A 15,921-nucleotide genomic window follows, 5' to 3' on the forward strand; every position below is an offset into this window, starting at 1 on the left:
CCCCACCTGAGCACCAGGAAGGAGAGGGACTGTGTTATCTCTAGCAGATTCATGGGAGGCCAAAGCCAGCCTCCCCCATCCCGGCCTGGGCGGGCAATCCTAAGGTGTGTATGTCTGTCCCCAAAGTGCCCGGAACAGGTAGCCTTGAGAGAGGTCACCGAGTGGCCAGGGGTGCAGTCAGTGTCCTTAGCACCCCTAAAGACTGTCTTCTTGTCCACGGCAATGTGCTTCTTGACTCTTCCGCTTTTCAGTGCCGAAGACCTCGTTCTGATGACAGGCTGTGTCAAGGAGGCTCGGTTCACACACCTGCAGTTTGGTCGGGAGTATTAACTGATTCTAGCTAGTACGTGGAGTTAAATGTTGCAAGCATCCGCCATTTCCTTCATGACGACGAAAATAAACCTTGCAGCAGGAATCTGTCACGCGGCGTCTTCTGCTGTAAGGCAAAGTGAGAATATGGGTTTTGCTCGGGGCATTCGAGCCCGTCAGTGGAAATGATACTGGAGGCTCGCATGGGTGGTTTGGCACTGTGCTCATGCTGGAGCATCCTCCCACAGAGAAGTCATCTCACACTGATGAGATCTTCTGTCTGTCTCTCCCCTTCGCAGGGCTGCCTGACAACTCCCAACTCCCCATCAGTGAATTCCCGTTCCATTACGTTGGGTCCATCCCTCTCACTCAGCAACATCTCAGGGGTGTCTGTGAAGTCAGACCTGAAGAAGCGGCGGGCCCCCCCTCCTCCGGCCCTACCAGGCACGGGGCCACCAGCGGAGGGCAAGACCTCGGAGAAGGTAAGCAGAGAGCAGCTCTCGGGACCAGCACATCCACTAGATGGACCAGTGAGTTCTCTCTAGAAGTTCCCTGCATGCCCTACGATCCTTCAAATCTGCGGCTTTAGCGGGGAGAGTGTTCGAGCCAATATTTAAGCTTTATGTAGAAGTAAAGGTGAGATGCCATGCTACTTCAGTTACGGGAGGTAGGAAACTTTTTGTGCTTTTAATCATTAGAAGCCTGTGCTTGCTGATTAGCATTTGTTCTACTTCTAGCGTTGAAATTTTGGGCATCGTCACCAACGCTTCGTGAGAAAATTGCATGGGTCAGGGCACTGGAAGGATCTGGAGTCTGTATGGGATAGGGATGATAGGTAATTAATGTAAGATGCCCCAAATAAGTCCGAGTCCCAGGACAGCAGGGAGGAAGTCACTTTTGGTGTGATACAGCATTCGCAGAGACCACGTGTGTACGAAGCGTGCGTGTTAAGTTTATCTTCAGAGCAACTTAATCCCTTTGCAAGAGGTTGTCATTATGTGTGGATGGGAAAGAGCCTCTGTCCCCAGCAGCTGGGGTCTCGACTGGGCTTCTTTCCTGCCACGTGTCTGCGCGTGCCACCGTACAGCGCTGTTGGAGATCCCCAAACCTCCCTTCCCGGGGGCCAGATTGCGCCTTGACCATGGCTCCTCTTCTCGGGTCTTGGAGTGGGACACGGTAAAACTGGGAAGTATGGTTTGTATTCTCCAAATGCATCGTTCCTCATTCGGGTGGGCAGTGGCGGGACAGCCCCCGGGGTGGCCAGGATGGGAGCGGGCTTTTGAACCCTAGAGAAGATGAGTGCCCCAAGGCAGACCAGCCATGGCCCCAGCAGGCCTGCTCTGTGCGTATTCTCAGACACGGGGTCAACCTGCAGAGGCAGTGAGGATGCATTATTCTTCATGAAGCACAGAGGTTTCGCAGTGACGGGTGCCCCAGGTTCCTGGCGGAGGCGGGGGGCGGGGACGCCCCAGCACGAACAAGAACTTTATAAAATACACATTTATTCTCCCAAAGGGGTTTAATTTCCTTTCCTTCTGCCTTGGTGTCCCTTGGCCTGTCCCTGCTTTATATAGGCCGACTGCTTCACATTCCTGCGAGTCTTGGTTGGAACCCTTTTTTGCTCATTCCATAAAATGGCTTTTCCTTAAAATAAACTAGAAACTAAGTCTGTACCTCCCAGGTGGGAGGCCTGGCCCAGGGTCATGGTTAGAAGTTACTGGGGGCATGTCTGGAGCCGCAGACTTCTCAGCTTCCTTTCTATCCTGGCTGTCTGTCTGTCCATCAGTCTTTTCTTTGAAGACTTATTTATTTATTTTAGAAAGAGCGAGCGAGCATGTAAGCAGTGGGGAGGGGCAGAGGGAGAGGGAGAGAGAGTCCCAAGCAGACTCCACACTGAGCACAGAACCCAGTGCAGGGCTCGATCTCATGACCCGGAGACCATGACCTGAGTCAAAACCCAGTCGGACGCTCGACCACCAAGCCACCGAGGCGCTCCCCGTCTGTCCGTCAGTCCTAATCTTAACAAATCTTCCTCTCTCCCTCCAGGGGTGATCTTTACCCCTCCCTCCCCCGTTCCCATCTACAGACCTTTCCGGCCATGCCCTAGCAATCTGTTGGAAAAGCCTGCAACACGACATATTTTAGAAGAAATTATTTTGAGTTTTGGGCTTCCTAAGCATTTTCTAATGCCACGAAGTTGTTTTGAGTGCTCCTCCATGATACCTTAGCTGTCTTTTGATGCGGAGAACTTTCGGCACAAATGGCACCTCATTTGGTGGTACGCTTGAATGATTAAAGGGTGTAAATCAGGGGCGCCTGGGTGGCTCAGTCGTTAAGCGTCTGCCTTCGGCTCAGGTCATGATCCCAGGGTCCTGGGATCGAGCCCCACATCGGGCTCCCTGCTCCGGGGGAAGCCTGCTTCTCCCTCTCCCCCTGCTTGTGTTCCCTCTCTCACTGTCTCTCTCTCTCTCTCTCTCTCTCTCTCTCTCTCTCTCTGTCAAAATAAATAAATAAAATATTAAAAAAATAAAATAAAGGGTGTAAATCAAACATAGTGACTTCCGGTGGGTGTGTGCCGTGTGCCTCTTTATTTTGCTGGGGTTTACTCTGAACTTTTTCGTAACCCGCAGATCATATTTCTAGCATTTAGCACTTTTCAACCAGTCCCCTCTGGGGACGTCTTTTTGCTTTCGATTGGGAGGGATATTTCTTTCTCAGTGAAAATCATGAATTCCAGGATCATGATTACTAACGGGTTTTTTTTTTTCCAATGAGAATAGCGTTTCCCTAATGTTACAGCATGTAGATGCTAAGCTAAATCAGCATTTTAAAACCGTCTTCCATCCAGAGAAGATGTGGTGTTTTTCAGATTTTAACGTGCTTCTCCAGAGTGGATAAAGTTTGCTGGATTGGGAAAATGTATAGCAAGTAGAGAATCGGGAATTCTGAATGAAAAGTAAACAGTTCTCTATACACTGAATAATGAACAGAGTTCCCTGTCAGGCAGTAAAAGCTTTTTACTGAAATCTATTTTATTTGGCACAGAATGAGCAGAGAAATTGGCTCACAGAAACCCTCTCCTTTTTTAAGCATATGAGTGGCATATGGATTAGATTTAAGCATTTGCTAGGACCATTTTTTTTCCTTTTTAAATGAAAGGTATTTTGTTATTTACTAATTTCTGGGAAAGGAACCCAAAAATGTATTGTTGTCATTGTTGGGGAAAAACGTCAATTCCTTCTTCATGAACTTCCTTCCATATAAAGATAAGATGTTTGTTTGGAAAGCCTTATTTATATGCAACTGTTGCTAACACCAATATCCTGAATGAAAAGGAAAGGCTTATTTTCAAGGACATGACTAGTTTTGGAAAAGGAAAATGCATCGATTTTCTTATTTTAGCAGATTTTTTCTTATCATCTGGTCTGAAAAAATTGGTGTTTCTGTATTCAGGTCTTAGAGTGGGAATAATTTCAGCCGCGTCCCGGCTCATCAGAAACATTTTCAAAAACTCGGTCTTTGTATGCATGGTACCTGATGATAGACTCACAACATGATCATCAGTACTGGTAATTTCTGAAAGTACTTTCCAAAGAGCGGTTCCCAGAGGTGTTGGGGCCAGTGGAAAAGAAACTAACGGTGTCCCTGGGGAAGCCTGTTAGCAGAGAAATGGGCAAAACAGGTAAAGAAACATGGTATCTTTCCATCTATCCTTCCAGAACAAGGTGTTCCCCTTTCCCAGTACCTTGAACGTAGTTTTAATCAAGTGGAACATTCAGACAAGAATGATATATATGTGAGGGCACCATATGCTAAGTCAGTATTTTTCAGACTTAAGTGAGCATCAGAATCACCCCCAAAGGGCTTGTTAAAACACATTTCACTTGGCTCCACCCTGAGAGTTTCTGATTCAGGAGATCTGGGGCAGGGCCTGAGAATTGGCGTTCCAGCAAGTTCCCAGGCAAACCCCACTTTGAGAAGCGCCATGCCACAGAATGCCACTGCCCTGATCCGCCCACGCAGACTTGGAACTCACAAATGTGAGAGAGAGCCACTCGGTGTAAATATTCTTAACAGATCCGGAGAGAGTCTTCGGCAGGACAGTTACCTGGAAAGGAATGAATCTGCGCTGTGTAATAATATTTGGGGCACAGGTCGCCATAGTGTTAGCTGGGGCCTGACGTTGGATGTTAGGATGAATAAATAGCTCCACTCACTCTCTGGTTCTCAGTTTTCCTTCTCTGCAGAATGGGAACACTAAAAGCAGCCTTCCCAGGTGCATGATGTAGAGGTCAGAGCAGGGGCCCTGGAGCGGCTACCTGGGTCCAGATCCCAGCTCTGTCACTCCTGGTAGTCCTTGGTGAGTGCCTCCACTCACACCCCTCCTTTCCCGAGGTGCACAAACCGCATAACCAGGTGGCGTGAGAGCCAGGCGTCAGGGGATGCGGGAGCCTGAGGCAGGGAGGGCCGGGTGGTGGGGGTGAAGGCTCTGTGCCCTGGCCAGCCTCCTGCATGAACCAAGTTGCAGAGTAAATCTAAAACTCAAACTCTCCATTGCTACAGACATCAAAGGTGGTGCAAAAAGTTGCCACACCCCTGGGGCAGGTTCATCCTGTTAAATGATGCCACACACCCCCCTTGGTGGCATTTTTGCCCCATCAGTCACAGACTGAACATCCCGTTCACTAGTCCACACTCTCAGAGATTGTCGGGGGACAATTGCTCATCCCTTTTATGCCTTTGGAGCCTCTCTCTGAGAACAGAATCCTGTCCAGTAATCCGTTAGGTGACTCAGTTTACCTATTCAAGATCAAAGTAATCCCGCATAAATCACACTTGCTGACTTCTGCCTCTGTACAACACTTTGCTGGCTACGGAGCAGCTTCTTTTGCTTTTCTGTCAATTGATTAAAAATAACTTGTGGGACTTTACTAGAAAATGCTGTGTTGTCTAACTTGAGTTATCATTTTCCACAAATCCAGAATAAACAGCTCTTCACTATTTTTTCAGTCGGCACACGATTCTTCTATGCCTGCTGTTGTGCCTATAACAACTATAAATCCTTTTTTTATTGTGAGTAAAAGTCATTCAGAAAGTGTTTTAGCCATCCAGGCTTTCTTTTGTCCTATAGTATTTGAATTATTGCATTCATTGCAGAGAGCATTCAACACCATAAAATTCCAACATGACAAGCGCACTTGTACATGATCTCAAGTTTGTTGCATTAGGACTAAAATAACTGGTGGTATTGGCCATTAAAATGAGAGATGGGGGGGTTGGTGTTATGATCAGTTACTGGTCTAACCGAAAATAGATTTCTCCATGAAACATTGTTTATGTATTTGATTAAATATATGTTGAACAGCTGCTATTTGCAAGCCCCATGCTTAAGAGCAAGAATTGGTATTCATTCCTCGAATATCTCAGTGCGAAGTACACATAAACACACAGCATTTTGTACTGTGTAAATAATTAGGGTAATCTGCACGTGTTAGAAATTAGGGGAAAGTATTCCCACTTGAGGTTCCATTTCTGGAAACACCATGAGAATCAGGTGATTAGAACATTACGAGAAATCGTAAAACTTTGCTGAGTGCACCCCCAATGAAAAGTTTCGTCCAGAACTGAAGTTTGCGTATCGCCTTGTTCTGCCATGTTCCTGACCTCCCTCTTCATCCCAATCCACAGCAGAGAGAAGGCTCCAGCGAAGGAGCCTTCGCTGGAGCAGGGCCACAGGCCAGGGCGGGCTCCAAATGCCTTCTCCTCCCCGCTGTTAGGACTGATGGTTGTTGCTTATGGAATTGATCATCCGCGAGGCTGTCGGGGTGAATGGGATCCCTATTCCCGCAGAGCCACGGCCACGGTCCTTCTCCTGGGGTGAAGTCTCCTTTAAGTTCTCCGTGTCCTGCCTCATGGTGGTTGTTAATTTGTTTCTGGCAAAGTGGACGATGCTTGGAGACTTTTAAAAAAAAAATTATTCTTCAATTATTCTTCAGGGGCGCCTGGGTGGCTCGGTAGGTTAAACATCTGCCTTCGGCTCAGGTCATGATCCAGGGTCCTGGGATCGAGCCCCGCATCGGGCTCCCTGCTCGGCGGGGAGCCTGCTTCTCCCTCTGCCCCTCCCCCTGCTTGTGCTCATACTCTCTCTCTCTTTCTCTCTCCAATAAACAAATAAATAAATCTTTTAAAAAAGTTATTCTTCGTAGTAATCAAAGACCTTCGATGACATCCAGGGTGTGGGCGGGGCTCACATGAGCCTGGCTTATCCGTTTGGCTTCCCGGAGCGCTGTGCTGACCAGGCGGGATTGAAGGTCAGTTCAGGAGAGAAGAGCGGTCCCTTCAATATGCCTGCGTGCCAGGGGCCTGGGAGGGGAAGACGCCCCACCTGGACTGCCCCCCTGTGTGACATGAGGAGGGGGAGTCTGCAGACTCACCTCTCTCTCTCATGCACCTCCGCCTGTCAGCGGGGACTGGTCCCGAAGCCAGCCACCTCCCGCCACGCCCACCTCAGCCCCCTGGCCCAGGCACTCCTGCCCTGGGACGACCCCCATTGCAGTGGACTCATCCTCAGCCCCTGCTTCTGCCTCTGCCCCTCCATCTGCACACTCTTTCTGCACCACTGCTAGAGCTACACTTGCCACAACGAAAGTGGGGGCCTGTCTCCCCTTTGCATACACCGGAGAATAACCCGCCCTCTCACCTCGGCCTACAGGCCTCCACGCTCTGGGCCCAGCACCTCTGCCCATGCCCTCACCCCCCTGCCCAAAGAGGCCTTTACCTTGTCTTGTCTATGGGGCCTGTCACCTTCTTCCCTCACCCACACCCTGCTTGGAGGTCACTTCCCCAGCAAGGCCTCGGTGACCATCCACCCTCTGGTCACAGTCCGTGCAGTCTCCCATTCTGTCCCGTTTCTCTTCCAGCTTCTAGCACATAAGCCCAGAGGCAAGGGACTTCGTCTCTGGACTCACTGACGTGTCTCGGGGTCTAACACTGTGCCACCACGTCGGTAAACGTGTGTATTAATTCACTTCATGCATACCTGACTCATTTATCAGGCATGCAAAGACGGGTCCTCTCTAAGTGAAAACCACTGATTTCAAAATATAACGCAAAGGGCAATGAATTGCCCTGCTCACAGAGCCTACTTAGAAATGGCAACAAATCTGACCAGAATCCATGCTATTTGCTTGTCACTATAGGAAGAGACTGTCTATGAGCCCGACAAGCGCAGGCTTCTGCCAGATGCCAGGGCTAGAAATGCCCGTCAGGTGTAGATGGGCGGAGGTGTGGGAACTGTGTGTGGAGACAGGAGGGCGTGGAGAAGCCTGTGCATGCTGTGCAGGTTGGAGCCGCTGGGGGACAGGGGCTCCCGGGGAGTGGTCAGCCTCCAAAGATGGGACACCCACACCCCCACACCCCCCCCCACACCCACACCCCCCCCCGCGCACGCGCGCGCGCGCACACACACACACACACACACACACACACACACACACACTGCTTCCTGTGTTCCATGACGAGGAGCAGAATGGCGCACCTGCAGCCCAGGGGAGGGAAAGGAGCTGCGGGTGTGGCCGAAGCCTGGACCCTGCCACGTTGTATGTTTCTCAACTCTTAAATGCGTACAGGAGCCTCCCACAATCCAGAGATGAAATAGGAGGATACGGAAAAGCAGCTGCAGAGAGGGAAGCTCTCTGTTCGCTCTCCCTCCTTCCACCCCCAGACCTTCTCTCTGAGTGTCAATGATTTTCTGCGCCCCAGGCCCTTCTGCCCGCTCCCTGTGTGTCCTGTTAAACTCCCTTCTGTCGGTTTGCTCTTTGAATGCCTCTTAACCATGTTTCTTCAAAATAACACATGCACACATACATATGTATCTGCATCTGTGTGTGTGTGGCACTCCTCTGCCATTTGTAAAATATGAGGCCACACGAATTGTTGGCTTCGCCCTCACAGGGCCCCTGGCGAGTTTGTTCATCGTGACGGCCCTTCTTCAGCTGAGTTGAGGAAACTGAGTCAGACCAGGCCCGCTGCAGGTCAGAGACGGCACAGTCAAGGGCTCAGACCCACTGTGCGTCCTCCACTGTACATGGTGACCCTTCTAAACGGCGGGGTGGGGGGCTCGGGGCCTGTGCCCCAACCTGCAGACGCAGGGCTCCCAGCCTCCAATGCGGAAGTCACTGTGCCTCAAGCGGCCACGTTCCCTCTGTGACTTTGTCAGAGACACGGACCTTGGCAAGGACAAGGTGCCAACATCGAGTTTGGGAGTCCTGCGTCTCAGGGACTCATCCCAGGGTTTGAACAGACGTCCTTACAAACCCAGGGGAGCTGCCAGGCTTCCTCTCAGGGGGGACAGGGGGCTTTCCACCTCCCCGCTGTTGACCGAACGATGCACTTTAGTGTTCTGGAATACCGTGGGAGCGCCGTGTTTCCATTTCCTTCCCGTGTGGCGGTGCCCGGCTCTCCTCTGAAGGTCAGGAGCAGCGTAGGGCTTAGCCCTTTGTGTGGTGGGCTTGCAGGTTGGTAGCTCAGCAGAGCATCTCTCCCCCGGCGGGGCGGAGGGGGTGGTGGAGTGGATGCAGATGACCCCTTCCGCCCTCCCGGTCCCCCTGCAGGAAAGCCCCTCTGTCCCTGTCCTCCCACCAGCCCGGCCCTGTCCTTGGGCAGGCAGGAAGGTGAGGCCTTTGGCTTCTTCTGTGTGTTTGTTCCTGAACCTGTTGTGAATGTCTCTTTCTTTATAAAACTCAGATGTCTTCAACAAAAGATACGCCGAGCACCCCTCCCCCCAGAATGCCCCCTCCCCCGCTTTTTGTCCAAAGCAGGTGCAACAGGCGACTGCCTGTGGAAAGGAAAAGCATTTTCCAGGCTGCATCTTCCCCTCAGCAGAGTGCAAAACCTCCGCGATGTGTTCCCTGCTGTTGTGGTTTCTCTCAGGATAAAAGCAGACTTCTTCTCTCAGGCGCATCATCCTCTGCGTTTGGGTGATAGGCGGCTGTCTGATTGGCTGGGGGTTGTGCATTCCCCTCTCCGTGGCTCTGTCCCTCTCCCTGGGCATGATGAGCTATCCCCAGACTTTGTGACTTGTAGGACATTTGGGATTTTCCAGTTCAGTTGCTCTGTAGTGACCTCTCGCCCTTAGCTCTCCATAGAGAGCCCCTTAGCAGAGGTCACTAAGGTGCCACTCTGCAGAGCCTCAGCACCCGCCCCCTGTCCCCACAGCCTTGAGTACACAGTGTAGACTTGCCATCCACTTGGCTGAATCCCGACTGGGGACAATGACCTGTTTGCAATACGTCCCAGGCCCAAGCGCAGTACCTGGCATGCAGCCATCCATCGGTGAGCATTTCATAAACAAACGAGTGTGGGCCGGATGACAGAAGGACCAAGGAGAGTCCTGCGAGGCTGCATGGCTTCTCTTCAGCCATGATAAATGAACTCTTGTCTACCTGGAAGGTCTCCAGTGACACACAGACACACACGGGGAGAATGGGCCCTGTGATCGATGACTTACATGGTGTGCTTATCGGGCTGGAGGCTCAGGTACCTGGGGGCAGCTAGACAGGAGGCCTGCCAGGATCCAGAGTGATCTTCAGTGAGATGACATTTGGAAGTGAGGGAGCATCAGGGTCTGTAATGGCCCCTAGCTCCGTTGCTCCCCCGTACCCCGTGCTGTAGACCCTGGACAAGCGTAACCCCATCCCCAGGTCCCATCAGAGCTTCTCAAGGCACACTAATCCAAGGCTGACCCTGGCAACCCTAGATTTCCAATGCAAGAATGGTTGCAGCTTAGGAAAAGGCACAGGTATTTTGAGGAGCTGGCAGTCAGTTGAGTCTGGGAAGAGTTCACAGTAGTGTGATGCTAGGGAGAGGTGGAAAAACGAAAATATGCCAAGAAGAGAACATTCTAGAAAGTGAAGAGTCTAGAAATAGCAGAAACTAGAATACTTAAGCGGAGAAATGTGAAGGCTCACGAGTTCCTGTCCTGAGCGAGGGCTGCATCCAGAGAACAGGACAGGGACCAGTGCGTGGGCCCACTATTCTGGAAACGCTTGTTTTCATGGAATATAGGAAAGAATCTTCTTTGAGGCGGAGTTGGGGTGCGGGCGTTATGAATATGGGGGAGCGCCATGTGGCAGTTAGGTGTCGTGTTGGCTCACATGATCTCCTAGCAAGGCAATGCGATGTTATCTGAGTTTTCTTAGCTGCTTTTATAGGGACTGTTGGCTGCTTTTTGTAGGTGATGGGCACGCAGAGGGTGAGTGGCTTACTCGAGGCAGTGTCTGAGGAAAGCCTTCATGGAACCTGTAACAGTTTGAACTGTGACCAGGCACAGTGACCGCCTGCCAGCTAAGTTAAGGGGAACTCATTTGCCAGGCTGCCGTGACGAGACACCACAGACTCGGGGGCTGGAGCAACAGGAATTTATTTCTCATAGTTCCGAGGCTATTAGTCCAAGATTGGGGTGCTCCTGAGGCCTCTCAAGGCTTGGAAATGGTTGTCTCTACACTGTGTGCTCACGGGGCCTGCCCTGCACGCACAGGTCATCTCTTCCTCTTGTATAAGGAATATGGGACTCGCCCTCATGGCCTCATTCTGATTTAATCACCTCTTTAAAGACCCTCTCTCCAAATATAGTCACATTCTGAGGTATGGGGATTAGAACTTCAAGGTACAAATTTTTTTTTTGGGGGGGGTATGTGCAGAATTTAGTCCATAACAAAAGGAAGCTGGGTTTCTGTTTATGAGCAGTTTTCTTAGCCATAAGGAATTCGAGAGCAAATAAGATTCGGTGCTTTATAGGCTCTCGGTATTTAATTGGAGCAGACGTCTTATGTCCCCAAATACTGGAGAATGGCCCTTGTCTGGGTAGATTATGGCATAGGGATCCAATCCATGGGAAATTCTCACTCTCAACCTTGCTTTTTATGATCCCCCCTAATTCCCATGCCAGGGGCCAGAGACTAGGCTGGGTGAAGGTGTCACTTCCAGATTCTTTCCCAGCAGGTGGCATGCAGATCATAGATATAGTCCTAGCCTAGAAAGACCATCCACCCTGGCCCGGAGTGTTTTAACCGTTAACTCAGCGGGGGGTGGAAGGACATTGTGCCACCCCAACCACGTGCAGAAGTACACTCAAAAAGATTGGCAGGGCAGCTGCGCAGAGAAGGCACGTCATCTGGTCCTCAGCCAGCTGGTCCCAAGGTCAGCATGAAGACAATTACAAGGACCCAACGATGGCTCAGTCCCTGTGTTTCAGCCACTCTGCTAAGACCTCACGTATGTCATCATCTCATTTAACTTAATCTGGTCCTGTCTTTTCCTTGTACCAGTGAGGACACAAGGTCTACCAGGGTGAAGAGAGGTCACAGGGCCATGTGAGTAAGTGGCAGAAGTCGGGCCTGCCAGAGACATCTTTCTGGCAGCAAGTGCTCCCGCATGGGCGCTGATTGGGATCGGGGGAAACGTGTGGCCATTGGGTGGCATTGTGTTTGAGTGGGAGACATGTGGGCTTGAATCCTGGCTCCGTATGCTCTGCAGGAGATGCCGTGGGGCTCGGGTGGCATCAGGTGCTGGCACATCATAACCACCGCTGCTACCCTCATCTCTTCTGATGTAGAGATTCTCAAATGGATAGAAGGTTTGAAACAGAGGAGTACACTCATTTACTCCTCATTGACAGAGAAGGCAGGTGTTTGCTAGTGGAGAATGAAAGCCCAAAGATTAAAAACAATTCTAGGGGCCCCTGGGTGGCACAGTCGGTTAAGCGTCCAACTCTTGGTTTCAGCTCAGGTCATGATCTCGGGGTCGTGAGATGGAGCCCTGTGTCGGGCTCCGTGATTAGCACAAAGTCTACTAAAGTTTCTCTCTCTCCCTCTGCCCCTTCCCATGTGTGCTCTCTCTCTCTCTCTCAAATAAATAAATCTTAAAAAAAAATTCTAAAAATCATCTTGGAGCAAGAACATGTTCACACTCCACTCTGCACCACAAATCCCCTGATTTTTCCACAGAGAAGATTCTCCCTGCTCCAAATCCATGGAGCTCTTTCTCAACAGCCCATCCCGCTTCTCATGGAGGTGACCCTATAGTTGGAACATCTGGCAGAATCAGGACAGAATCAGTTCACCTCCATATGTGCCCTTTGTCAAGGAAATGAGGCAAACCTGGCAGACTCATCCTGAGGAATGGCAGCCTGCTGTTCTCTGGGCGAATGACCAAATCAGTGGAGTGGATGTCACCTGGTTTGCCCCAGCCAAAGATACAGAAGCTTGACTGGTCTGAAGCCCATTTATATTTATTATTTTTGTGGCTCTACCCAATTGGCAAAACTCTGTGTATCTGCTCATCCAGTGTGTTATGGGGCTTCAGGAGTCTTGGCAGGAATGAAGGATAAAACAAGTGGGGCCCTGTAAGTTTCTTTCAGACCTAGCCTAACTCAGTCTCCTTTTGAGGCAACCCTTCAAGGAATAATTCTGTCATTGAGTCTTCAAATGTTCCAGATAGGGGCGCCTGGGTGGCTCAGTTGGCTAAGCGGCTGCCTTGGGCTCAGGTCATGGTCCCGGAGTCCCAGGACCGAGCCCCACATCAGGCTCCCCAATCAGCGGGGAGTCTGCTTTTCCCTCTGACCCTCCCCCCTCTCATGCGCTCTCTCTCTCTCTCTCTCTCTCTCTCTCTCTCTCTCACATAAATAAATGAGGTCTTTAAAAAAACAAAACAAAAACACACGTTCCAGATATAAAGTACATCTACTGGGTTAGCAAATCACCAAAACTAGCACAAAATTAAATAAGGGATTTGCGCAAGTTCCTTTGGAAAGAAACAGCCACATATAGGTTTTGTTTAGCTCCTAAAATATGGAAAAGCGAATACAAAATGTATGACAGTACAGAACAAGGTCTTTTTTTTTTTTTTTTTTTTAACATCGGAGGAAGTGGAAATGCTAGGAGATTGCATATTTGGGACGTTTCCTTCTTCCGCGAGGAGGCAAAGATGTGGATCTGCATTGTGTTCAGAGGAAGTCTTACTCCTTCATCAAAACAAACACCCATGTGAACCTGGAGTGCCCCATCCCGTTGCAGAGCCTAGGAAAACAGTCGGTGCCACAAACGAACTTCCTTGGGTGGAGAAAACAGGGTGGAGGATACGGAGAGTTTGCAGAGAAAGGAAATGGGAGCTATTTTGGTGGTTTTACATCCACACTTTGTTACGGGCCCTTTCCTCCCTGACACTTCCAGCTACCGAAGCAAGCTTATTTGAAGAAGATTAGATTCTCATGTATTTTTAGCTGTCGCCTGAGTGTGACATTTATGGAGGCCCCTGTGATAACATCAGAATGAAACGTGAGCTTGTCGCTTCCCTACACGTTGATGTTGTGGTTGACACAAAGGAAAGGAAATCTGGGCTTCATGTTCTAGCCTCACACAGCTTAAATCTTCACTGTTCAAGTGTGTGGTTCTTGTCCCCATACATTGTACCTCTTGTCACGCTGGTTTTGGCCATCGACCATGCTAACAGTCTGTGTGTTTCTTCTTATAAAGAGAACCTAGTAAAATCGTGATTTCATTATTTTTCTTGCCTTTGTGTGTTGCTTCTTTATATCCGAATATTTTTAGGACTCTTAACGATCACCCTGATACCCAACAATCAGAACAGTGGGTTTTAGAATTCAAATCAGTATTTTAAATTTATTGTGTAAAAGACCCTAATTCCTCTCTTGGAGGCATCATTGGGCCTTTGGAACTGAGAGCCAAGTGTAGAGCCAAGGGCAGCCCCATTTGGTCTTGAACTTCCGTTCCCAGCCTTCTCTGATCTGGCTTCATTGCGGTTGATCATCCTTCATGTTTAGAAACATTTGATTTATTTCTCAGCCACCTTCACAGAGTTTGAGTCTCTGAGGCTGTACTTCTCTGCATCAAAGGACACAATCAGCAGAGTGACCAGGAAACCTACAAAATGGGAGAAAATAGTTGCAACTCGTGTATCTGATAAAGTGTTAATATTCAGACTGTATCAAGAATGCATATAAACCAACAATAAGAAATTAAGATAAGCAAAGGACTTGAATAGACATTTCTATAAAGAAGACAATGAATCGTGGAACACTACATCAAAAACTAATGATGTATTGTATGGTGACTAACATAACATAATAAAATAAAATTAAAAAAAAAAAAGAAAAGGAAATATACAGGGAGCCAATAAGCCCGGGGAAAGGTGCTCAGCATCACTAATTACGAGGGAATTACAAATCAATACCAAAACGAGATTCCACCTCACACCCCATTAGGATGGTTGCTATCAAAACCAAAAAACAAAACAGCAAATGAGAACTGTGGTCAAGGCCGTGGGGAAATTGGAACCCTTGTACACTCTCAGTGGGAATGTAAAATGGTGCAGCCACTCCAAAATACAGTATGGCAGTTTTTGAAAAAACATTAAAAATAGAGGGGCGCCTGGGTGGCGCAGTGGGTTAAGCGTCTGCCTTTGGCTCAGGTCACGATCCCGGGGTCCTGGGATCGAGCCCCACATCAGGCTCCCTGCTCGGCGGGGAGCCTGCTTCCCCCTCTCCCTCTGCCTGCCTTTCTGCCTGCTGTGCTCTCTGTCAAATAAATTAATAAAATCTTTAAAAAAAAATAGAATTACCGTATGATCCAATACTTCTACTTTGCGGTATGTAACCAAAAGAATCAAAAATGGAGTCTCAAGATATTTGCACACCCAAGTTGTTGGCAGCATTATTCACGGTAGCCAAGAGGCAGAAGAAATCCAAGCACCCATAGATGGATACATGGATAACAAATGTAGTACCTCCATACAGTGGAATATTATTCGGCCTTAAAAAGGAAGGACATCCTGACACCTGCTATAACATGGATGACCCTTGACGTGCTAAGTGATGGAAGCCCATCACAAAAAGACAAATACAGTATGATGCCACTTACATGAGATCCATAAAGTCATCAGAATCATAGCATCAGAAAGTATACTGGTGGCTGCCAGGGGCTGGGGGAGGGAGAACGGGGAGTTGTTGTTCTGTGAGTATAGAGTTTCCATTTTGCAAGGGGAAAAGAATTCTGGAGGTTGGTTATACACTTGGAATGTGCTTAACGCTACTGAACCGCATACTTAAAACTTATTTTCCTCTGAAACTAATAGTACACTATATGTTAATTAATTGAATTTAAATGAAAATTTTTTTATATTGCATGTGTTTTGCTGCAATTAAAACTAAAGATAACAGTAATTCACCACTTAAAAATAAATGATTATTGGGGTGCATATGGCCCTTCTTTTCACTACATCTGTGTCTTTGGGGTAAATACCCAGGAGTGCAATTGCTGGGTCATAGGGTAGCTCTATTTTTAATTTTTTGAGGCCCCTCCACACTGTTTTCCAAAGTGGCTGCACCAGCTTGCATTCCCACCAACAGTGTAAGAGGGTTCCCCTTTCTCCACAACCTCTCCAACATTTGTTGTTTCTTGCCTTGCCAATTTTTGCCATTCTAACTGGGATAAGGTGGTATCTCAGTGTGGTTTTGATTTGAATTTCCCTGATGGCTAATGATGATGAACATTTTTTCATGTGTCTATTGGCCATTTGTATGTCTTCTTTGGAGAA

General features: G+C 48.9%; 1 protein-coding gene and 1 long non-coding RNA gene across 8 annotated transcripts in view; one reads left to right on the plus strand and one right to left on the minus strand.

The window, feature by feature from the left end:
* COBL (cordon-bleu WH2 repeat protein) overlaps window positions 1-15,921 on the plus strand; it is a 277,479-nt gene that overhangs the window by 161,418 nt on the left and 100,140 nt on the right. For all 7 annotated transcript variants that reach the window (XM_073885054.1, XM_073885055.1, XM_073885060.1 and 4 more), the window contains one exon: window positions 609-791. In XM_073885054.1, coding sequence (XP_073741155.1) covers window positions 609-791 — 183 coding nt within the window. The remainder of the gene's footprint in view (window positions 1-608; window positions 792-15,921) is intronic.
* The window catches only part of LOC141371197 (uncharacterized), a 12,603-nt gene continuing 10,243 nt past the window's right edge, over window positions 13,562-15,921 (minus strand). Inside the window, exon 4 of the long non-coding RNA XR_012375958.1 lies at window positions 13,562-14,249. This is a non-coding gene — a long non-coding RNA (uncharacterized lncRNA). The remainder of the gene's footprint in view (window positions 14,250-15,921) is intronic.

The sequence above is a fragment of the Callorhinus ursinus genome, unplaced genomic scaffold (genome assembly GCF_003265705.2).
Source record: "Callorhinus ursinus isolate GAN/ISIS: 27379988/994484 unplaced genomic scaffold, GSC_fseal_2.0 scaffold60, whole genome shotgun sequence".
Taxonomy (NCBI): domain Eukaryota; kingdom Metazoa; phylum Chordata; class Mammalia; order Carnivora; family Otariidae; genus Callorhinus; species Callorhinus ursinus.